The sequence below is a fragment of the Penicillium chermesinum genome (assembly GCF_028974085.1).
Source record: "Penicillium chermesinum strain IBT 19713 chromosome Unknown utg000002l:1.0-5270490.0:1.0-5274688.0, whole genome shotgun sequence".
Taxonomy (NCBI): Eukaryota; Fungi; Ascomycota; class Eurotiomycetes; order Eurotiales; family Aspergillaceae; genus Penicillium; species Penicillium chermesinum.
Window position 1 is genome coordinate 3,420,228 of NW_026695312.1, and position 23,847 is coordinate 3,444,074.

The 23,847-nt window shown below is 51.7% G+C and overlaps 6 protein-coding genes across 6 annotated transcripts; 1 reads left to right on the forward strand and 5 right to left on the reverse strand.

Annotated features, from left to right (window-relative positions):
* Positions 1–402: 402 nt before the first annotated feature.
* N7468_002141 (uncharacterized protein) lies at positions 403–5,921 on the reverse strand (the record flags this gene model as incomplete). The annotated part of the gene is made up of 5 exons (XM_058471438.1): positions 403–1,308; positions 1,364–1,684; positions 1,740–3,283; positions 3,334–5,090; positions 5,461–5,921. The coding sequence occupies 5 exons, from the start codon at positions 5,919–5,921 to the stop codon at positions 403–405; spliced, it is 4,989 nt and encodes a 1,662-aa protein (XP_058334579.1).
* A 155-nt stretch (positions 5,922–6,076) lies between these two features.
* N7468_002142 (type I polyketide synthase) lies at positions 6,077–8,353 on the reverse strand (the record flags this gene model as incomplete). Its single annotated transcript, XM_058471439.1, has 4 exons — positions 6,077–6,124; positions 6,201–6,986; positions 7,040–7,565; positions 7,623–8,353. The coding sequence occupies 4 exons, from the start codon at positions 8,351–8,353 to the stop codon at positions 6,077–6,079; spliced, it is 2,091 nt and encodes a 696-aa protein (XP_058334580.1).
* A 728-nt stretch (positions 8,354–9,081) lies between these two features.
* Positions 9,082–9,966, forward strand: N7468_002143 (uncharacterized protein; the record flags this gene model as incomplete). The annotated part of the gene is made up of 3 exons (XM_058471440.1): positions 9,082–9,123; positions 9,196–9,214; positions 9,278–9,966. The coding sequence occupies 3 exons, from the start codon at positions 9,082–9,084 to the stop codon at positions 9,964–9,966; spliced, it is 750 nt and encodes a 249-aa protein (XP_058334581.1).
* Positions 9,967–11,548: 1,582 nt separating this feature from the next.
* Positions 11,549–12,491, reverse strand: N7468_002144 (p24 family protein; the record flags this gene model as incomplete). Its single annotated transcript, XM_058471441.1, has 4 exons — positions 11,549–11,566; positions 11,629–11,816; positions 11,910–12,117; positions 12,294–12,491. The coding sequence occupies 4 exons, from the start codon at positions 12,489–12,491 to the stop codon at positions 11,549–11,551; spliced, it is 612 nt and encodes a 203-aa protein (XP_058334582.1).
* A 1,105-nt stretch (positions 12,492–13,596) lies between these two features.
* Positions 13,597–20,274, reverse strand: N7468_002145 (putative myosin class II heavy chain (MHC); the record flags this gene model as incomplete). The annotated part of the gene is made up of 3 exons (XM_058471442.1): positions 13,597–19,233; positions 19,302–19,939; positions 20,007–20,274. The coding sequence occupies 3 exons, from the start codon at positions 20,272–20,274 to the stop codon at positions 13,597–13,599; spliced, it is 6,543 nt and encodes a 2,180-aa protein (XP_058334583.1).
* A 1,466-nt stretch (positions 20,275–21,740) lies between these two features.
* Positions 21,741–22,802, reverse strand: bgt1 (1,3-beta-glucanosyltransferase Bgt1; the record flags this gene model as incomplete). Its single annotated transcript, XM_058471443.1, has 3 exons — positions 21,741–21,863; positions 21,887–22,439; positions 22,543–22,802. 3 exons carry the CDS (start codon positions 22,800–22,802, stop codon positions 21,741–21,743), a joined length of 936 nt encoding a protein of 311 aa, XP_058334584.1.
* Between the last annotated feature and the right edge of the window lie 1,045 nt (positions 22,803–23,847).

The window sequence follows — 23,847 nt, forward strand, 5'->3', positions numbered from 1 at the left end:
GCTACTTGCAAACTTCGCTGCATGGTCAGTTCGAGCCACGGTACTTGAGGGTGATGCGCAGTTACTTATTCGTGGATAGTGAAGAAACAGGCCCGGTTTGGAACGTCTCGGAGCCTGGGAAGGGGTACCAGTGGATATCATAATGGGGGCCAACTGACGACGACTGTAGACTAGGATGTCGTGTTTTCCGAGTATAAGCGAGCCCGACTGAAATTTGGAAAGAGGGCGGGACTACGAGCAGAACTCCGAACTTGTATATACCATGATACCTACGAATTAGAGTTTCCCCAAGGCAATCTTTGTGCTTGCGATAAATGTATCAAGTCCAAGAATAACGGCATATGCCATGATAAACTTCCAACAGTATGAAATGAATACCCCAAACGCATCCATGAAACTCCTCTACCCCTGGGCAGGTCGCCCTTCAGGCGCATCAAGCCCCCATTTCGTTTTCAGCTCCGGGGTCATGATCCCCGATTTCTTCAGAATATGTGTTGCAAGAGCAGTCATAGAATCACTTGCAAGAATCTCCAAAATCTGTAAATTCGCCTCCAACTCCCGCGTGATCCAGTTTCGAATCTCAATCGCCACGAGCGAATCCAACCCGTAAGCAGAGATAGGCGCAGAAGGATCCAAGTCTTCTGCCGAGCGCATCAGGATGCTAGAGATCTTTTGTCCCAAAGTAGTAACGATAATAGCCTCAGCGCTGTCCAGATCCGAGCATTGCCGGATCGCCGTTGCAGGAGAAGTTGTCTCGCTCGCCGCAACAGGATCAGCCATAGTGCCTTCTCCAGCCAGGGTCGAAACGCGGAGAAGATGCGAAAGCTTGGTGTCATTGACCCAGAATGGCTGCTCGCTGATCGGCGTTGTTTTCACGCCGTTGAATCCGACGACGCAGTGTCCGTCACAGGTCTCGCGCATTTCGTTGCGGATGGCCGCTGCGACTAGGCCGCGGATATCGGTTGCGTCCACGGATTCTGTGCCGAGAGATGACTCGATCTGGGCTCGCTTGGAGTCATCGGAGAGGTATCCCACGCCGCGCACGATCGGAAGATCGATGGTTGTGCACGGGATGCTTGAGACTTGCGAGTATGCGGCGAGGGCGGCCATGAATGTTCCGCTTGCTGCGTAGGGAGACTGGCCTAAGTTACCGACAAAGCTGGCTGCAGATGACAAGGTGACGAAGAAGTCAAGAGGTTGGCTTCGGTTGTTCTTCTCAAGGGCGTGCTGTAAGTTCCAAATTCCGTGGACCCGAGGCTTCATCACGGTCTCATAATCTTCGAAAGTGAGCTTTTCGAAGAGCGTGTCCTGATTGCAATGTTAGCAAGGGTTTTTTCAGGGTAGGAGAAAGGGGTATACGCACTCGAAGGACCATCGCGCCATACACCACGCCTCGAACTGGTGGCATCTGGCTCAGCAGGGAAGCTAGACTGTCTTCCACACTCTGCTCACTGGAAACGTCGCAGCGGCATACCTGCACATTGATTCCCTCATCGAGCAAGCCCTGAATGGTCTTCTGGGCGACCTCAGTTGAAGCACCGCTTCTAGAAACGAGGACAATATGTTTGGCACCTTTGGATGGCATCCAACTAGCGATATCCAATCCAATACCACTGGTTCCGCCAACAACCACATACGTCCCATCGCCATGCAGGAGCTTCTCTTCTTTTCGCGCGGGGTGTACCTATTATACCGTTAGCTCCGTTTGGTCCTCAATCATACGAGGTGTAGAATCTTACCTTCACTTGAGCCGTATCCGTCATCTCGACCACCATCTTACCAATTACCTGCCCGCTCTGGAGAGCACGGAAGCCCTTTTCGACCTCCGAAATAGGCAACGAGGTAATGGGCCAGCGCGAATGAGCTTTCGCGTTGACAAAGATGTGGAACGCCTCGCGCATCAACCTTCTCGTCAACTTCGGACGCTTCTCCCGCACAATGCCCAGGTCAACAGACGCAAAGGAAACGTTATTGTTGAAGTGCGCCATCTCCAATCGTGAATTCTGAGTGATATCACGCTTTCCCAACTCAATGAAGCGACCGAAGGGAGCCACACACTCAAAGGTCGCTTGTAAAGCATCCCCGCTAAGCGAATTCAGAGCGACATCAACGCCCTCCCCGCCAGTGGCGCTGCGAACGCCCTTTGCGAAAGAAGTATCACGGCTGAAGAATATTTGCTCGTCTTTGAGACCATAGTTCTCCATCAAAAATCTCTTCTTCTCTAGGCTTCCGACCGTGGCGAAGATATGCGCACCTATGCTCTGTGAAACGATGATGGCTGCTTGGCCGACACCACCTGCCGCGGCGTGGATCAGAACACTTTCGTCTCGTTTCAAGTTGCCCAATTCTACAAGGGAGTAATATGCAGTACAGAATACGGCGGGAATCGAGGCTGCGACATGGAATGGCATGTCGTATGGGATGACCCAAGCACAAGACGAATGGCATCGAGTGTATGTGGATAAACATCCAGGCGACATCGCAGTCACTCGGTCTCCGACTGAAAAGTCACTGACGGCAGCACCGACTTTGCTAACAACGCCCGCACATTCCTGCCCAAGCTTATTGCCCCGGAGCTGGCCCATGGCCATCAGGACGTCTCGGAAATTTAGACCAGTGCAGCATACCTTGATCTCAATATGGTCCTCCGGTAGAGGATCATTGCGGGAGGCATCATCCGTGAAATAGAGCTCGTCGAGAACGAGACCCGGCCCAGCGGTGAGACGGAGAGGGCGATCTTTCTGCTTGAAGCTTTGGAGTTGGGGAGGCGCGTCTGGCGTCTCCAGCTGAACGCTCAAGTTCAGCTCTGGATTATCCAAGAGGCGTGGTACGCCCACGAGACCGTTGCGGACAACGAACTCCATGTCACCTTGCATAAGCTGGGATTTATGGCAGAAGACACCTCCAAAGACATTGATCATATGTTCGACAGCTTCGGAATCCGGGACGGTTTCTCTCTCGCCAAGATCCAAGGTTGCAAATTGCAGCCCGGTCTCTGAACGAACTGTACGGGCCAGCCCGATTGCCATGTTCGATCCGAGAGACTTCTCGTCAGACTTGGTGTGGCGAACCACCCACAGTAGGCCTCTTGCACCTCTCACCAGATTTTGGAAGGCTTTGAACTTCTCGTCTGTAAGATGAGACAGGATTGTCTTGTCCATTCCGCCCAAGAAAATGCACCACTTATCAGTGATATCAACATGCTCAAGGTCTGGCGCTATGACTGGAGAAACCCCAGTGATATCCTTGAGCTTAGACTCAAGGCTTAGGAGTGACAAGCTACCTAAATTATCGTTATCGACGATGATGAGTTCTCCGGGTTGGTCGGGCCACTTTGCGGAGCGTTTGCTGTGCCCATGATCACGCAGCCGGAGTGGTAGGATGCGCCAGGATAATCCTCCACGCATAGGTCGACTCCGGAGAAGTCATTCTCTTTCATAACATTCGACCATCCTTCGGCAGTCAGGAGTGGCCCATCTTGGCGAATTTCCTCACTAGCTAACCACCATCCAGGCAAAAGAGCGAATGGGAAGTGAATGGCTTTGGAAGTGGTCTCTTCAATGAGCATGATCTTGCCGCCGGGCTTCAAAAGGGACCGAATATTGGCCATTGTCTGGCCAATTTGAGGAGTGGCGTGAAGCACATTGCAAGCAACAATCATATCAAAAGACCCGAGCTTGAAGCCCTGGTCGACAGGATTCAAAGAGATATCCAAAGTTTGGTAGCTCATGAGGCGGCCCCAATCTTCAAATTTGCTCTTTGCCTTTTCGAAGAAGCCAGGCGAGATATCGGTGTAAGTATAGTGTCCAAATCGTGGAATTGAGCCAGCTTTGTTGCCGCCGAGGCTTTGCAGGATGGGAAGCGTAGCGCCACCAGTACCTGCACCGATCTCAAGGATGTTACAATTGGGGTTTTGGTGAGCCATCTTGTCGATGCAGATGGATGCATTGGCATAAGATTCCCGGAGACCGTCCAGATCCTCGTAGTATTTTCCAAGCATATCATCCTCAAGGAGCAACGTTAAGGCATCTACTTTTCCCCGAAGAATGTCAGGTAGACGCTCGCCCACGAAGCAATTCAGCTTACTAGCGCCATTCACGTTCCTCATATGCTCAATGGCTTCAGGGGTTGCATTCTGCCTGGGGGCATCCCTGCAAGTCTCCTGGGCCCATCGATAGAACTTTTGATGGTGACTCTCAAAAGACGAGACCTCATTTTCTGGAATAGTTTGGAGCATCTCCTGCAACCAGTGCAATGCCATATTCTCCAGGTTGTGTGTCCTCTCTCCTCCTTTGCCATCGTCAACCAGGGGCCGCGGTAGCTCTCGGTATTGGTCTGCGGAAAGAAACTCAAAGCAGGGCTCCCAGTGCATCTTGTAACACATAGGGTATGGTACAGTGTCTTTGTGTCCCTTGATGTCGTTGGAGATGGGTGTCAAAGTCATGCCACCGATGCTAAGAATAACTTCAGCACAGTTGTCGGGAATAGTGGCAATTATCCGGTTATCTGCGGTTGCACTGGCCGATTCATCCAGCTTATGGTGTCCAAATAGTTGCATTTTGTCGCCCTTCTTGATCTTGTGATGCAGACAAATCGAGACTTCATCAACATGAGATGGAACATATGTTTGCTTTGGTCCAGGTTGACCGAATCCTTGCAGCACCCACATCATTTGACAACACAGGTCGAACGTTGCCGGGTGGATGATGCAGTCGGTTTCGTGCTCATAAGGCATGCTCGCTTTGGTGTCGGGGACCTCGAGAGTCGCCATTGCTTTATCTTTCACACCGACAGAGATATCCGAAAGGCCTTGAAACAACGGACCATATTGAACCCCGCCAGCAGAAATATTCTCGTAGAGAACCTTACTGTCGACGGGCACTGTGCAGGAAGCACAAATGTCGCTTGCAAGTTGTTTCAAGTCAGATTCAAGCGCTGCCTTTCGTCGGTCGCCATCTACCGGGTTCACATCCTTCGCTTCGTGCACCATGACGAAGCCGCTGCAATGTTGATCCCATCCACGGCCTTCAGCCCAGGAAAACACCTTAAACTCGTGCCAGCCGAGAATCGCTTTCCCGGGCGCCTCAGACCTTGATGGTCGCAATGTGAACATCGTTTCAACGGGGGGAGTTGTCAGGAACTGTCAGAACGCGGCTAATTGAGATATCGCGGAGCTGGATCCTGCCGGGAGTTAAGTGGTGTATCTGGGCATGCTGGCTGATAGCCTCCATAGCCATTGCCAAGTACCCAGTCATGGGGTAGACATTATTAGAGTGAACTCTATGCTGTCTTATCCATGGATGATCATCAGCGCGAATGATATTTCTCCATCGGGGCTCAAATTCCACGTTTTCTATGCACAATGACCCCAATAGATCGTTTCGTGGAAATTGACGATGGAGAAGGTTGTTCGACAGCCGCGAATTGAACCAGTATTTTTCTGAATGATTCCATGGATACTTTGGGAGGTCCTTCAAAACAGCCGGCTTCCTGGACGTTCGACTCAGATTTGGGAAATTAATCGCTTCGAAATCGAGGGTCATCCCCTGCGTGAAGAGGGAGCAGACCAGCTGCTGAACCGCTTCGACCCCATCGACCTTCCTCTTCAAGGTATGTGCAAAAGCCATGGGGCGTTTCGGAGCATGCAGTCGAACAATATCTTTTGTTGGTGTTTGCAACGCAGGGTGAGGGCCAACCTCAATTAGGGTATCAATCGGCTCGCCGTTCCGGTCATTGTCAAGGACGCTTTGGACACCCTTGACGAATTCGACTCGCGATACTAGATTTTCGACCCAATATGAGGCATCAAGTGTGCTTCCAGGAACAAGCTTTCCATGGACTGTCGAATGAAATGGCACGGTGGAATCCTTAGGAGCGATCTTTCCAAGCAGTGATCGGTACTGCTGCGAAACCCGTTGCATGTGATGAGAATGGTAAGCAACATCCACGTGAAGCATCCTTGTGAAGATGCCTTCTTTATCGAGTGCGGTTTGCAAGTCAACGATGACGTCTCTGTCACCAGATAGCGTAACGCTCGAGTGACTATTTACACACGCTATAACAGCTCTTTGGCCCCTCATGGCATCGAGGATTTGCTGGATCTCTCCGGCGTTGGCGCCAACCGCTAGCATGGCACCGTTGACTAATGCATCCTTTGCAACCACGTCTGCAGCGACGCCTCGGGAATATGCTATGCGTACACACTCATCAAGCGTCAAAATTCCAGCCGCATATGCTGCAGCAATCTCACCACTTGAATGCCCAACCACAGATTTCGGATGCACACCCCATGACGACAGAAGATCGACAAGTGCCAGTTGAACTGCTGTACAGGCTGGCTGGCTCATATATGCGGCAGAGATTGAACTCTCCTCGGAGTTCTCCAAGCGAAGCTCATCTAGAAAGAGAAAATCAGTTTCCGGTCCCTTGCGAACAAAGTGGTTATACTGACCAATGATGGAAAATTGAGCGCCCAGCCCTCTCAGACTGGTATCAACCCTCTCCATGGTGGTTTGAAAGATTGGGTATCTGTCTAGCAACTCTTTGCCCATTCCATGCCACTGGGCACCTTGGCCAGTAAAGACAAAGCCCACCGTCGGCTCACGGCCCGCACGAACAGGCTCGGAATGAGAAAGATTTTCGACCAGCTCGGGATAAAAAGACCCAGTCACAGCAACACGCCAAGGCAGGGCACTGCGGCGTTGACCCAAAGTATATGCGATATCGTCGGTTACGGTATCGAGGAGAGCAGGCGGGTTCAGGTGCAAGTATTTCAATACACCATTCGTCATTTCTGACGCTGCTCTCTTGTCGAATCCAGAAAGAATGTACACCCGACGTTTCATTTCCTCTGCGTTATGATCTCCGTCATCTTGCTTGATAGGGGCACGCTCTAGAACGACATGGGCGTTGGTCCCGCCAAAACCGAAGTTGTTCACGCTGGCGTAAGTTTTGCCCCGAGGCCAAGGCAATAATTTCTTAGGGACCTAGCATGGCTGTTAATACCCCGATCATCCTGCATATTGTCAAATAATCTCACCTTCATGCACCACTTATCCATGGGGATCTCTTCATTGGCCTTGGAGAAGTTGCAATTCGGCAGAACGAAGCCCCGCTCGAGCATCAAAGCTGTTTTAATGACAGACACAACACCACTCGAGCCTTCCAAGTGGCCAACATTGGATTTCAAAGAGCCGACCAACAGAGGCTGCTTCGCAGTACGGCCCTCGCCAAACACCGCATTTAGCGCCTTAGCCTCAAGAGGATCTCCAACTTTGGTACCGGTGCCATGGGCCTCGACATAACCAGTCTGCGATGGATCAATGCCCGCAGTCCTATAGACCTCGCGCATTAATTTCTCCTGCGCATCGCTGTTGGGCATGGAGATACCTCTTGTGCGGCCGTCTTGGTTCACGCCACTGTTGACAATCACGGATCGAATGGTATCGTTGGCGGCCTGTGCATCACTCAAAGACTTTAATATGATGCATCCTGCGCCTTCGCCACGACCGAACCCGGTTGCCCTTTCATCGAATGCGTATGATTTTCCACTATCGGCTAGCAGTCTGAAAACATGTCATGTTAGTACAGTGCACCCACCGCTACAAGGATAAACTCCCTACCTCTGGCGTGCCATGGAAATAAACGGCTCTGGAAGAAGGTTCAAATGACATCCACCAACAATCGCAATAGAACATTCGCCACTCCGGATACTTTGGCTCGCCAAGTGTAAAGCAGCCAAGCTGGAAGAGCAAGCCGTGTCGATGGTCACACTAGGGCCGTGAAGGTCAAAATAGTATGAGATGCGGTTCGATTGCAACGCAGTCGCCATTCCAGTCGCCGCATACATCGGAATAGACTCAGCATCGATATTGTTGTTTAAATCGTAATCAGGATACGAGCTCCCTGCGAAGACACCCACGTTACTACCGGCAATCGATTGAGTCGGAATCCCGGCATTCTCAAGCGCTTCGTATACACACTCGAGCATGATACGTTGCTGGGGGTCGAGCGAGCGCGCCTCCTGCAGCGTGATATTGAAGAACGGTGCATCGAATAAGCCCACGTCTTCGTTCAGGAAATGCGCTCCTTTCGGATTGAACGCGCCTGGTCGGTCTGGATTCGGGTGGTAGAATGCTTCGGCGTTGAATCGACTTTTTGGTACCTCGGACCAAGTACTTTTACCTCTTGCGCATAGATTCCAAAGATCTTCTGGTGTCGATACGTCGCCTGGCAGCCGGCATGCCATACCGATAATGGCCAGACGCTCTGGCGGAGTGGCAGTGTTTTCCTTTGGTGTATTTTCATTTCCTGGGACCGGCGTACCGGACCCCGACGGTGGTTGAAGACGCATGGCGTGTTTTGAATCACACCTAATTATCCAAGAATCGAATCATGTACTCAGAACTGAAAGGACTGGAATGGTGAGCGAACTGTCACAAACGATCGAAAATGTGCGGAATCAACGAGAAGAGCGGTTTTCAAGACCAGGTATGTTCATAAATGAGCCCTCGAGGATCGCAAAGAACTATAGCTATGGATCGAGTGAAGAACCTAGGGAAGAAGGGCTTCGATTTAGTCGACAGGCTCCCTTGCTTGCCACCCCAGTCGTGACTGTAGATCCCTATGCCGTAATTGCCCCCATACCGGAGAGTTCTCCATTGGATAGGGATGCCTTTGATGTGGAGTTCCATGCATGGCTGACCTGCTATATACGGGTAGATCGATGCTTCCGTGCTGTGCGTCCCAAGCAAGACAACCACCCCGTCAATCTGCTTGTTTCGCCCCTAGGACTTGCAGATCAATATTGAAGGTCTGCTTTTTCTCCTCGAGGCTCTTGCTTGCTATAGGAGGCGTGGGATTGCACCTTGAGCCCTTGCTAAAGTGAGGGCCCGTGTCGCATTCCAACCCAAAGGGCGAATGACCCTTTCCCAAAGTCCTGGCAAGGGGTTAGTCAAACACACAACCAAGCTTTCCATACGCAATATTGTCGATAGGGGTATATCTCCGAGGTTTCTATTGAATGCCTCCTCACTAAATTTGAACTTTGCCGTAACCGAAGCGACACGAGAGCGCAGCACGATGAAGTTTCTCTGTCTCCCGGGTGGATTTTCGAGTGCCAAAGTACGTTGGAGCTTCTATAGGTACTTTCTCACACTTCACAGTATCGATACTGACATCTTGCACTGATTTTAGACTCTTCAAACCCAACTAGGTAAGTTGGCAGAAGCGTTACTTCATCTTACCTCTGAGGCAGCAATTTGACGCATCTATCTAGGCCCGCTCTGCGAGGCACTTGAATCCCATGGCGATGCTAAGTTTCATTTCACCCAAGGCTCTGTCCCCATGTATTTGCCGGACAGTGTCCAAGGATTTTTTGGACCACCACCCAACTTTTCATTTGCAAAGGTGGATCGCCCAGACTTGGTGAACTCGAATCTACGAGGATTTCCAAAGCGCGATACTCCGGAGGCTAGTATCAAATGCGCCTGGGAAAAGGCCGGTAATCCATCGTTTTCTTGTATTGCATCGGTCATGGACGACCTGATTAAAATTCTGGAAAACGATAATGAGATTGAGGGTGTCATGGGCTATTCCGAAGGAGCCGAGATCGCAGCTACGCTTCTTCTCGAAGAACAAAGAAGATATAAGGAGTCAGGCAGGATTCCGAGGCTCAAATGTGCAGTCTTCTTAAGTGGTTGGCCTCCTGTGGAGCCCGTCACTGGCGGATGCATTTTGGCTGATGATTTCGAGGACGAGGTTATCAAGATTCCCACTTGCCATATTCTGGGTGCTGCTGACCCATTTCTGGATGGAGCCATGGCCCTCTATAACATGTGTGATCCTGACACAGCCGATATCTTCGATCATGGAGGTGGTCATGTTATTCCACGCAATAGGGATGTCGTGCATCAAGTTGGTGAAGTTATCCAAGAAATGATATCTTCCGTGGAAGTTGGTGCATGAAACATCGCCTCGTCCTTCGGTCAGAATTGGTTCAGTTGATTTTTTTATTCCAAGTCTCTTGTTCTTGCTCCTATTCGTATGGTCGAGCCTCAGTAAGCTCATACATACATCAAAGTATCTGCGCACCGAGCTACTTGTAACACAGCCACTAATCCAGTAACGGCTGCGTCTCTGCATTCTGCTGTGCTTCAGCAGTTAAAGTTTGATTGCCCCCCCTGTTTCCGCCACTGTAGTACCCTTGGGTTCAGCGAGTAGAGCCACTTGAATCCTGGTGAACCTCGCGGCCCCCTCGGAGGCTGGTCATCTAACTGCTCATACTGCACACGCTTGTAGTGCCGACGAATACGACTAGCAAGCCACAAAGCGAGGTACCCCACACAAGCACAGGAGAGGGTCCCGAGTACGGTTATCGCAATCGACAACACTGTGAACGTACTGACGTAACAACCAAATGGCTCGGCGCGGAGCTCCCACCTCTCGCTCGATCCGAGTGGGCAAATTCCCTTCGATCCCAAGGGCGCTAAGATGGGCACTCGTGCCTCGTTAGGCACGCATGTGGAGGACTAAGTGCACGGTTAACAACTCCTGCTACAGTATAGTCCGTGCCAGTAAGGTATCTCGCTCTGAAACACCCTTCCGAGGATGGGTATGCAAGGAGGGAAAAAAACAAGCGGAGGCGGGAGAATGCAGTGGCGCAGGCAGTGTAAGACACGGGGTATGCGAAATAAGGCTTTGAAACATGTGATTCGACGAAGGAGGGTATGGAGAAGGACACCAACGAGCAGACTGCCAGGGCTCTGGGGGGAACTTGCGATGCCGGAGAAAGTAAGACCTACCATGGCGCACCAGCTGCAGGGAGCGTCTCCCCCAAACAATCCGAGCACGATTGTCGTCGCCAGCAGAGGTGGAACAACGCCTCGTTCTTTGTGCTCAGGCGATCGTTGCTGTGGTTCCCTGGGAAGTCGATGTCCATCCTTGACACTGCCAGTGATTATCCTGGCTTGGGCTTTTCTTAGAGCCTCGTAATTGTGGTAAGGGAAGGGGCTCCTACCCCAGCTGATAATGGTGCTCCTTTCATGTAGGGATCGGGTTCTCTCAGGAAGGGTACTTCGGGAGATGCGGGGTTGAATAAAGAACTTTGAAGGTTTTTAGGACAAATTCGCCAGGGGTGGTTTACCTGATAACCCGTCCCAACTGAACTTGATTAAGTAGGGGGAAGGATCTCTATTAACGGAAAAATTGTTTAAATCAACTACTCGCCAAGCAGTTGGCGACGAAATAGACGCACTCGGCCGGAACTTCTCGCCGCTCTTGGCTTGTACGCGAACTCGATACGTAGACATAGCTGATGCGCCTGCTCGTGTAGCCCAACTCTGGTGATACAGGTATATTATACTACCAAAGACGTCTTTGCATGACGCTATAGATGAAAAGTCGGGAACATAATCATTGCGACCGATTAATCTCCAGTAACCCAGAATTCAATAGGACCCGTATTCGCCGTCGGCAGCATCACATTTCAAATCATATTCTTTAATTTTCAATCGTATCGTAGAAGGAGGAGAAAGGAGGAAGATAATGCTTAGACAACTCGCTTGACCTAGAGATGCGACCATAGATTAGTTTAATCCACAATGAGTCACGAAGACAATGGTAACCAACCTCAAAGAAACGCTTCAGCCACCAAACTTGGAAAACACCTTCTCCAATGACAACAGCCAGTTGGAACAGACTCCACCACTTCACACGACCGTTTGTGCTTTCGGCAGTGTTGCGGTGTACTCGCTCGCGGGCAACAATGTACCCCTGCTCGTCCTTCACCTGTGCGACGGCCTCGGAAAGCTTGCGAACTAAATTGGTAAGTCAGCGATTGTGCCATCCATCATGATAGCCCTGCGGCCCCGTTTATATCGAAAATACAAGGCATAATTCCCAGGTCTTACCTTCAGCCTCCAATGGGTCCTGCGACATTTCGGACTCGGGCACGTAGACAATTCCGTGGACGTTGAACGAGACCTCCTTTGAGTTAGAGGTCCAGCCCTCGTTGCTGAAGCAGTAGGTGTACTTTCCATCATGGGCGGCGGTGAATGAGTAGTCCTCGTTGGAGACGGCTTGCTTGTAGTACTGGCGGTTCCGCAGGGGGTCCTCAACCTAGATCACAGGGCATAGTTAGCCAACCAATTCAATATCAGGTTGGAGCGGGTATCTGATGCTCCAAGTAGTATCATTGACAAAGAGCAACAATCCATCCAGCATCCCTGAGTTGATCGTGCCCTCTGCCCACCACGATGGATACTGCATCGGACCCTGAAATTCCCATAACGTACCCAGAAATCGATATCAAGATTCCCACTGCCTCCGAATTCCCGGTCGCCCACTTGGAAGGTGACCGTCATGAGATCATCTTTGTGTAGGCTCTCGTGGAAACACTCTCGGGAATGAGCCTTCAGCTGGATGGTGTGCGCGGCGGCAGCGGAGACCCATCCCAGCGCAGTGACCAGGATGGCAGATGTTGAGAATCGCATTGTGTGGTCTGTCCTGAGCTCCTGGGCGAATTGGAGGGTGAAAGGGGGGAAGTCTGGAGGGTTCGGTCTCGGCCAACGCGAAAGGTGTCAAGTGGAAACGCTCGGACCACCTCAACAGGAGTTTTGGGATCGGCCTATTGCTCTGCTTCATGTTGACATCTCGTGGAGATCTGGGCAATATCTTCTCATCCCAACACCACTACAATTTCTAAGAACACTATCCCAGAGATCTTTCTGAATCATGAGCAATGAATATTCTGCCAAGATATTCGAATTTAATTGTTTGCAACATCTTAACCTCATAATCCCAATGTTGTGACCAAACGAAGAATGAGGTTATCTTCAAAATATCAGATGATCAAAAGCACTACTGCCCTGGTGTTACCATAAGATTGTATCACAGTATTCTTGGCATCGAGTTACCGAGGACAGACTTTCACACAGGATTCGAACTACAAGTCGTTACGAAAAGGTTAACAGTACGATAGTCATGTCAATAAGGTTGAAATTTCATCAAACTATATCGGATTGAGCTTCGAAACAATTGGTATAAGTGTATAACAGTAGACCACAGGAAGTGAACATGAACCCAGCCATAGGGCATGAGGAGGAGCGACAGCAGATGCAGAGCCACCAAGAGGTGATAACATGGGATTTGAGCAAAGAGTGAGCACTGATTGGAGTATTAATATGCAGGTACAATTATGGGACATGAAAGAGTATGTGGAGAGATCCATAGGACCATCCAATATGTGACTATGTGACAATGTACAGGGGGTAAGAGGATAGATCAAAGATAGAGTAGGGTGGTATCAAAATCCGAAAGCAAATCCAAAGCTGAATATCAAATCACAGATCTGGGATAGAAATGAAATGAGAAGAAAAGGGTGTATGTGCGGAGGGAGGAATAAAGAGCGTCAAGTAGAGTTGTGGGAGGTATATCAGGGAACGCTGGAACAGAAAATCGAGAACATTTTTAAAGGGAGGGGGGGTATGATGGCTTTTGCACAGGCATTCTGGGAAGAACTTGCAAACCGCGAGCATAAAGATGAAAAGATTATTCAGGGGTGTCAATCTGAGAGGGATAGTAGAGTAATCAAGAGCATTACTCTTCAGCAAGCTCCTCCGAAAGAGTGGATATCTGTGGCCCAAATGGCTCATCGCCTACATCCCCAGGTGCTGCCGATACCATACCTCCAACAGTACTCTCGATATCATCAGTGGCAAAGTTGTCCTCTTCGTAGTTTCCGGGCTCGGCATCGTGATCGTAGCTAGATCGGCGGAGGAGGGGAGGAGTTCGGGGTGGCTCTTCGGGTACTTCTTGACGAAGGGAACCTCGGCGAGGAGTGGAGTTGAGACTTCTCAAGGGCCGATTTTGAGTATAGGGGCGAGGAGCGCCAGTGGGAAGAGCATTGGGACGGACGTGGGAACTTGGCGGTGTCAAGAGGCCAGACAGGAAACCACCGGTGTTACTCGATTTTGATGGAGTCTGCTCCCTAGAGTTTGAGCCTCCATTGGCGTTCTCTCGGCCCTTTCGCCAGTTTCCCCAGGCAGCGGCAGCCGCGAGAGGAAGATTGCGTGGGGAGGCGGCAATGTCCGCAATGGAAGGAAGAGCACCAAGTCCACCTGACAAAGCACGTTCTCTCTCCTGTTGTTGCATTTGCAGATTGGCCTTCAAGCGAATGGCGGCATCACGGACAGCGTGCTTGTTGAAGGTGGGCTGTGACAGGGTCTTGATGATGTCCTGGAGATCATCAATGCGCACACCAAGCAGTTCACGGAGCCAGTTGATCTCACTGTCCTTCTCCTTCAGCTTGTTAGGGGCATCTTTGTCCACGGTAGACAACTCTTGCTCAAGCTCCTCAATACGGGTCTCGCGTTGCTGAAGCTGGTCCTGAAGAACCAGAATGGACTCACGCAGTGCCTGTGGGGAGATCCTATCAGGTTCGTGAGACGCCTGGTTATAGGACATGGAGGGCGCAGTCGTGTGTACAGGCGCTGGGGTAGGACCAGCGACCGAGATGGGGTTTGCCTTAGCTGACTGGGCGGCTTCGGCGGCAGCACGAGCAGCAGACTCGGCAATCTTCAGTCGGACTTCCAGCTCCTCCGCGCGTTTCTTGTACATCTCTGTTTCCTTTCCTGCCAAATCCAGAGCCTTTGCCGTGTGAAGCTCGTTGCGCGCCTTGTCTTCGGAGAGAACATTCTCGTAGTGCGCGCGAAGGCCTTGCAGGGAGTTTTCAAGGCCAGCGATGGTGTTCTGGGCAGTTTCACTCTCGCTGACGAGAAGGGTGCGACGTTCCTCTTCGACTTGAACAGCCAGCTGGGCCTCATTCAGTTCCTTTTGAAGACTAGCATTGCGGGCCTCCGCTTCGGCTGTTCGGCTGGTGGCTGCTTGGACATCAGCTTCGATGGAGGCGCGAGTACGCTTAGCTTCTGCAAGCTCATCCCTCAGATCGGCGTTCTTAGAGGTGAGGTCTTGGTTCTGCTGCTTCACCATCTGAAGTTCGACCTGGATCTCGGCGAACACCTTCTGCTTAGCCTCATGAGCTGCAAGCTCCTTCTCAAGAGACTCTCGGACCCTCTTCTCGAAGGTGAGCTCAGTGGTGAGGTCTTGCTCCTTGTTGCGGGAAATTGCGTGGCTCTTGACAACATCGCTGGTGAGAGTGGTAACTTTATCTTTGAGTTTGTCCATCTCTTCGATAAGAGTCGCTCGGAGGGTCTGGCTCTCCTCCATACGAATACGCAGGGACTCGGCCTTCGAGCGAAGAGAACTGTTCTCATCGGCAGAAGATGCAAGCTCATTGCGAAGTTTGTCAAGGGAAGCAAGGTGCTCATCGCGTTCGCTTTGAAGCTCAGCATTCTGTTTGATGAGCTGCTGGTTCTTGCGCTCAAGTTGACGGCCATCATTCTGTTCATTGACGAGTTCAATGTTCTTCACAGATAGCTCAGCAAATCGCTCTTCCAGTTCCTTATTGGCCTGCTTGAGGTTGTTGTTCTCGCTCGCAAAAGTCTCCAAGTCTTCCTTGACCTTCTTGTTGATGTTCAGATTATCCTCCTTGATAGTCTGATTCTCTTCCCTGAGAATGAAATTCTCCTCCAAGAGTCTCTGAACTTCCGAGTTATCAACAATGCCACGGTCGGGTTCAGCGGAGTGATTGAGCGTGGCGCGGAGGGCATCAACCTGTTGGTGGAGCTCCTTGATGTCCTGGTCGCGGGCATGCGCTTGGCGATTCAGTGCCTCGACTTCCTCATCACGGGCCTTCAACTGAACATTGAGATTATTAATGACTTCGTCGCGCGCACGCGCTTGTTGTTTGGCCATTTCCTGCATTTCCTGGTTCGCCTCAAGAGCATCCGCAATGCTCTGCTTGATCTCAGCAACAGGGTCCTTGATAATCTTCTTACTGATCGTAGCTTCAAGACGGGCAAGATGCTCCTTCAGGAGGTTCATTTCGCTTTGGCTGCCGGGTTGTGGGCGAGGAGTCAGGCTGTGAGTAGCCAGAGCTTCCATCATAACAGACTTCATCAAGTCAAGCTTGCGGTCACGTTTTTGTGGAGGCGAGCGAGCTCTGACTGATCCCTCCATCTCATCTCCATCGTCTTCGTCATCAGCGTCACTGTCCTCCATTTCGGCGGACCCGCTGCGCAGAGCACGTCGGGTGGCGGTGCCAGAGGCGATAGAGGCGACGGACTGTTGGATAACGGCCAGAGCGCGATCCATCGGGCCGAGGCGGTCATCAATAGCAGCACCGACGAGGTCGTTGATACGGCGGTCGAAGAAACGGTTACGGTTGAAGAATTTCTCGTCTTCGCCAGACGATATCATATCATCCCAGTCACTGACGTGGTCATTCTCAGTGATGAGCTGACGAACGGGCGATTGAAGGCGTGAGATGAGGGACTTCTGGGGCGAGAAGGTAACGTTGCTCTGGCCGTCAACATCAGAGCCCAGCTTTGGAATGTCGAGCTTATGTGTCCTGGGACCTCCGCCAGGGCTGGGGCTGGGTGCTTCACTTCGTCCTTCGGCAGAACCAAAACGTTTCTCCTTAGTAGGACCACCAACAGAGTCAGACACGAACTGTGAGGGAAGGGGAGTGTACTGTCTTTCAATGCCCAACTCATCATCAGAGTGGTTCAGTTGATCCATAACAGCATCGATGTCGTCTTGGTCGGTAGATTCCTCGGTAGATTCGCGGTAGCGCTCGAGCATCGCCTGAGCAGCAGCGTTGATTTCCACTGAAGCCTTTAATGGGACGGTCCCGATTGTCTCAGAGGTTGGCGGCGGCTTGGACTTAGGTGGGCTGTCAGTAGCGAAACGCGATGCCATGAGACCGCCCTTCCTCTTCTCGGCCGGTTTAGGTGCAGAAGTATCGGCTGCTTCCTCTGTTTTGTCTTCAATAGGCTTGGATTCGGCAAAGCTTGAAGGCTGAACAGCAGTGGGTACAAATTCGGGGACAGCAGGCTTGAACTCGAAAGCCTTGGCCGTTGGCGACAAGATAGATTCGTTGCTTTTAGAGTCTTGGGTAGCATGCTTGGCTGAACTGCTGGCCTCCGGAACGTTTTCTTGAGCAGGTTTCTCGATGTTCTCCTGTGCCTCGGGCCCTCCTTGAACAGATGATTGGGCTGCATCAACTTCGTTCTCATAATTGAAGAGAATAACAGCTTCGCTCACCGGACTGCTACGGCGATCGATGTTTTTGCCTTCATCGGGCAAAGAGTTCTCCTTGCCCTCAGCCACGGGGTGCAAATTGCTGGAGGCTTGAGCATTTCCGTGCTCGCCGAATGGGTGGGTAGAAATGCTGTAACGCATCTCAGGCTCAGAAGCATGTCCCATGGCCCGACGAGCGCGCTTGTGACGGTCAGTGAAGACGGGCCGGCTATGGTCATCTTCCACGTTCTTGTTATCCTCCTTGTCGTCCTGGTCTTTCTTTTCGACCTCATCTGGGCGGACAATTGGGATGGCCTTCGACTGCTTAGGGGGCTTACTGATATCAATATCACCAAAGATCTTGATCCGGTTTGCTGAAGGTGCCTCAGAGCTGGCATTTGAGTGCATACTGGCAGATGGGTTGAAAACTGGAGCATCCACATTGAAAGATGGGGCAGAAAATTTGAAGGTACTGCGCTTAGGGCCAAACTCAGGGGCAGGGGCATCCATGAAACCGGGAGAACCAAAGCTGTGTGCTGGTTCAAAGCCAAATCCGGAGCTTCCTCCAAACTGAAACGCGTTTTGGCCGAGGGCCGGTGCCTGAGAAGTGAAAGAGGCCGACGGGTCGAATTCCTTGGCTTCAACATTAAGCGATGAAACCGACAATTTCGAGTTGTGGCCGTGGAATGAGCCGCCGCTCGCGTGTGGCTCGTGCCATGACTGGTTCGGCAAGCCCCGCGTCTGAGGGGTTCCAGTAAGGCTGGGGTTGGTATCCAAATCGGAGCCCTCGTGATCATGGACGTTGTTCTGTCCGTACTGCTCGCCAAAGAACTGGTGTGGGTGTTGGGAGAATGAGTGTGAAGGCTCGCGAGAGGCGTGTTGGACGCGTTGAGGCTCATCTTCCGGCATAGCCCAGCGAGACTGGAGCATGTTGGCATTCAGACCATGATGATTGTTATATTCTCCTTGCGGCACGTGGCGTTCGGCTTGGTCATCAGGGCGATACTCAGAGTGATTCATCTGATCAAGTCCCCTCTGGAGGCTCTCACTCAAGTTGTGACCGTGGCCACGTGGCGTGGGGTGGGCAATTTCAACATTCGCGTGAAATTGGTCCGGAGCGTTGACAGGAGTTTGAGGAGTAGGGAAGGGAGGGCCATCTTCATGACCCATGTGGGGGAACCGGTCATCATATACATCCTTGTCAGTGAATCCCTCATTGAATCCAGCATACCCTTGATCATGCAAAGGAGATACTGGTGAGAGCATAGAGTTGAAGTTATGGAATCCTCCCGGTCCTGCCGAGCCGTTGGCATGTCGAAGAAGACTCTGCGGAGTCATAGAACCTTGCGCAGGGGGAGTCGGCTGGAATTGGAATGGCAAGCCTGGCATCATATTTTGCTCCATGCCCATGAACGGAGTGTGCACACTGAACTGCGATGCTGGCGAGGCTAAAGAACCAATACCACCGCTGGCAGCCCCTGTCGACTGGCCGAATTGGGGAGAGAAAGGATAGGTTGCAGCAAGATGGTTGCCAGCAGCAGACGCAGTTGGGATTGGTGGTGATCCAACGAGACCAAAAGGTGGTTGAGGTGGATTAATCGAGGCATTCGAAGGAGAGACAGAGGGGCCTGGTTCATCATCACCAAATGATACACCTAGAGCGCGGAGCTTCTCTTCTTGCAAATCGGCCACATAGGCATCCCACACTGCTCGGTTGGGGAACCGAATGAAGGCTTTTTGGCCTTTGCCCTCCTCGTATACCTCTGACGGATCAGGGTACAAAGGACGAGTCAGGCCGCCGAGTTCTGTTGGGCCCGCCGAGTCATCCATCTCGCCAATTGTGAATCCTCGAATATCGTATCCTTCATCCTCCCACTTCTTCATTCTAGCTTCCAAATCTTGACGAGTCAAAAGACGTTTACCACCGGCCGCTTCGGACCCCCGATTGTCGTCGACGGGAAGATCGATGATGCACGCTTTTCCTTTCCATGCTAGCTTCTTTTTCCGCCTTTGCGGGGTCTGAGTAGCTTCTCGATTGATCTCAGAGGCCTGCGTCTTTATATTATCTCCAACTGATGAAGGTCCATCGATTGTCTTTGGTGATGTGTCATCAGTTGGGCCTAAAGGGGGGGAGGGAGAGGCTTTTCTATCGGTGAAGTGACCTCAGCCGGAGGCTGTGACTCAGTTACGTCCGACATTTTTTGAGGGGATTCTTTATCGTACGCGAACCCCCAAAAGTCTTCCTGGCGCAATGTGTCGGCACGCTTGTGTGCAGCTTTCTTTGTCTTGGAACGAGCAGCGTCTCTTCGACCAACAAAATCAGAAAGGGTCGGTGTTTTCAAGAGATCGCTATCAAGAACTGTATCGTCCAGAGCAAGCCAGTCGTCAGAGAGATCGTCCGCGATCTGGTTTTGTTGCGCGGTCAGAAAAGACGGGGCCTCGCTTCCAGAATCGTCGCTAAGCCAGTTGCTCCGTTCTGTCCTTGGTTGTCCGTTCAGGAACTGGTTGAGCCAATCCCGAGTAAAATCTGTGAAAGTCCGACCGGCGTTTCCGTCTCGTCGCTCGAAATGTTGTTCTGCGTTAACAGCGACACTAGCTCTCCGGAGCTCGGGGTGATTATCAGGCGAGCTGGCACCAGATCCGCGGTCAACACCGGCGTATTGGCTTAGAGTCAATGAGAGTCGCCGCGTGCTGGGTGCTGCATACGGTGACCCCCAGGCAGTAGTATAGTAGACACTACTTTCGGCTCTCCGATTGTCGGGCGAAGAGGCGAGAGATTCTTCTTCCGCGCGGCGAGAGGCTAGAAATGGCAGCGGCGGGGGCTCGAGGGTGATACTCCGCGGAGAAAATGTGCTGAGAAGGAGAACCGGCCTCGCTACTCGAGTCTCCGGAGGGAGGAGAGGACAAGAGCAAAGAGGGAGCCAGACGCGGTTCGTCACGCAGATTGCGCGTATCCCGTGGAGGCAACGGAGGAGTAGACGCCAAAGGGGCGGAAGATGCAGAGGGATCCCGATCTAAAGAAGCATCCCACTTGTCAGTAAATTTTGGAGGGGTCGGGGTAGCAATTGAAGGGGGAATCGCGTGGCGACGCGGTGTAGGACGCCCCAATTGACTCTGAGTCGGCGGAGTCGACATGGAACAAGATGCTAATCAAAGACACTCCAAGACAAAACCAAGGCCGTAAGCCTCGCCAAAGTCCGGATGAGATCACTTACCTTCCGTATCGACTCCTGCAGCAAGCACTTGCTTGCCGCTCCGCTTATCGTCCAGAATGTTGACGCATGGAAATCCAACGGGAATTCAAGACCTTGTCAGGGCAGCCTGTGATTGGCGAACGAAGAAATGGAAGAAAGGAGAACAGGCGAATCCCCTCTTTGGAGCTTTATCTTCTCTTCGAATGCAACCAAGGGAACACAGAGTCGAGAATCTACTCAAAAAACTACAGAAAGAAAGGGGAGTGGAAAAAAGGGCTTATGTCACCGAGTCGAGTGTACCGGGTACTTCGCTGGGCCGAGCAGCCACTACTGAGGCTACGTGCCCTAGTATGCGTTCTAGTGGATGTCTAGAAGTACCCGATACTTACGCTACTTCCCTTTCGGGGCCACGGCGATCCTCCATTGGAATTAGTGCCTAATTTTCGGTCACAAATTCCTTCCCCCCCATTCATACGCTAAGACACGTTGTAGACTTTAATTACCGAGTCGCGCGCACACGGGTCGCGCCTTTGGCCCTCTACTGTTTCCTAGTCCTGTACGGGCACAATCCTTGTACCATGACCAGAGCTGCTCCTCCCAACCGCGAAAGACCACCCTTACCTTTCGGCGCAGGTACCCCAGAGATGTGCGTTGATTGACCGCCACCCGGCATGTATCTATGCACACGACTTTGGACTTATCGACAATTCACACTCGATGTGACTGTAAAATGCCCCTTGCTGGGGTCTCAAGTAGACCAGTAAACAGCAATGCCGAGGATATTCAAGACTCTGCATGCAACTTGCGTTGGTGTACGGAGTAAACACGCACTCTTTGGTTCGTGGAGTAGCGTTTCAGGGGTATTTGGGGGTTGGCAACCGTGGTTCTCGCCGAAGCTCGTCCCAAAGTTTGCAGGTGCCCAGGTGGAGGCCTTTGCGATGACATAATGCCTCGGCTCCACCGCGTGAACTTGAAGAATCCCTTATTGTTGATTGACGACTGCAGAATCTATGGTCTACTACAAGGATCGTACTGGTTATTCTCATTCACCAGTCCGCCCATTAACATGCAAGAAGTAGTGGCCAGAGATTCAGAGATATCTGACAGTATACTGGTACAATAGACGTTGTCTCCTCAAGGTCAGGGGCTAAAGAGGGTCGTGCATGTACCACCCCGTGAGACAAAAAGTAGGAAAACCCCCTCGGTACGAGTTCTCGCCGTAACTACAGAGTGGACGGGCTTGAAGACCAAGTTAAATCCGTATTTCCATTCGTGTCAGATGTCAAACCATCGTCCACATGCAATCTCAAGATGAACAACAAAAAAATAAGTCAGGTACAGTTCAAATAAATGGTATCTACGAATCGAAGCTGGAGGACCCAACCTCGTTGCTCAACGAGAATCTCTCTATTTGGGGCAAGTGGTGTCGAACTTGGACTTGCGGTCGGCAGTGCGCAGACCCCAGTGCTTCTCGCTCTGGGGCTTGCCGTTGTCACCAACGCTGTCGGGCTTCCAGGACTCATCGTAGGCCTCGAAGTAGAACAGGTCCACACCCCAGGCAAGCATCCGCAGACACCGGTCTTCCAGAAGTGCTCAGCGTTCTTAGTGCCAGCAATAGCAGCCTCGTAGTCAGTACCACCGTCAGTGGGCCAGCCAGTCTCGCCGGTGATAATGCGGATCTTGTCAGCGTTCTTGCCGGCAATCTTCTGGATGTGCGACATAGCACCCTCCATGTCGTTGAAGTAGGTCTGGTAGGCCTTGTCAACAGCAGTTCCCTGCCAGTAAGCGAATGCGTTGGCCAGGACGTAGGTAACCATGGGGGCATCATCGGTGTCGGTGGTGAACAGGTCGTCGGCAGTGCCGTCGGCAAACTTGTTCCAGCTGTCGGCGGTACCGACGGTCACGCCCTTGAACTCCTTGGCGACGAGGCCAATGTACTTGTGCAGAGAGGGACCGGTCTGGTCACCACGGTAAAGGGTCTCAGAGCCGACGGTGATAGCCTCGACGACGTCCTCGTAGCCGGGGACGGCCTTCTTCAGAGCAGCGAAGTCCTTGGCGAAGGATGGGTCGTTGGTGCTCATGTCGCTCTTGTCCTGGGGGCCGACCCTATTCAATTCGAGTTTTTGTCAGCGATCTATTCGAAATTCAATAGTTCGGCCGATGTATATGAATGACGTATATGGACCCATGCATAGAGTAGGACTCTTACCAAATACCAAGAACGACCTTGAAGCCCTTCTTCTTAGCGGCCGGGAGGATTTGCGAGGGAGTGTTGCACTCAGTGCCGGAGTAGGTGCGGACCAGGGTGGCCAAGTCCTTCAGGTCATCGAAGTCTTGTTCATAGTCGCTGGTGGTCTTGCACTTTCCGTCGGGGTTCTTGTCTCCGAGGGAGAAGCCCAGGGTACCACGGGCAGAGACCACAGCCGGGGCAGCGGCCAGCAGGAAAGGGAGAAGAGTAGAAACACGCATGGTGTGGGCGGTCGTCCAAGCGAGGGTCGACCGATGCAGTAAACAGAAAAACGAAAGAGCGTCTATGTGAAGGAGTGTGGAAAGAGAGCCTGGGGGTCTTATAAATGAATGGACGCGTGGAAAACGTCAAGAGATGAAGGCCAAGATCAACCTCCTGGAGGTCTAAACCCCAAGAGCCAGAAAGTCAACGGGGGGGACGCTGCACGCCCGATTGGGTTTGGCGGTTCTGGGCGAAGGGTCTTGGAGGATCCGCGCGGGACCAATTGCACCTTCTTATTGGTCAAGACCATCCGGTCCCTGAATTCAAGGGGCCAATCTTACCAAGAACTTCTCTAGTGCGCCCATTGAGGATCCTCTGCCTGTCGTGGGTGAAACATTCCTCAAGATCCACGGGCACCGCGGATGGCTTCCATAGCTTCCATCGAACCCGAGGAATGCTAGCTGTCACTCAATTTCGACTACACCGTACTCCATTATTTTCACGCGAATACTTGCTACCTCTCACAGATGCGATTGCTGTCTCATACCAAGACTGGGCCAATTAAGATCTGCAAATTCTATGGTGTCACAAACGTACTAATAGTATCTAACCCTAGGAAATCGGGAGGCGGAGTAGCCTGATCTATCAATAGCTAAAGCCACATCACCGGTCATTTCCACAATCGTAGTAGCAAATGTTTTGCCCTCCAAAAAATAAATGCAATTAAGGCTGTGGAATTTATAGGCGTCCCTAAAGCGACCTAGTACTTCCAGTGACGGAGTAGACGACAAGTTCCCAATCTCCTAAAGGCAAGGATCTCTTGAAGCTCGATAAGGATCATGGATAGTCTAAGGCCAATCAACCTGAGCCTTGGAAAGGCCCATAAGTCCGGTCTGGCGGATTGACGCTCCCTACAGCCAAGGGGTAAGTCTCCGCTGGCCTAGACCAATATCTCGCTACATTTAGAACCCGTGCACGGATAGTCCAAGGGATCTCCATGATCCACTGAATATATATAATATATAGTATGTTCATAAAGGAGAAAATTTTGAGAGCGGGGTATTT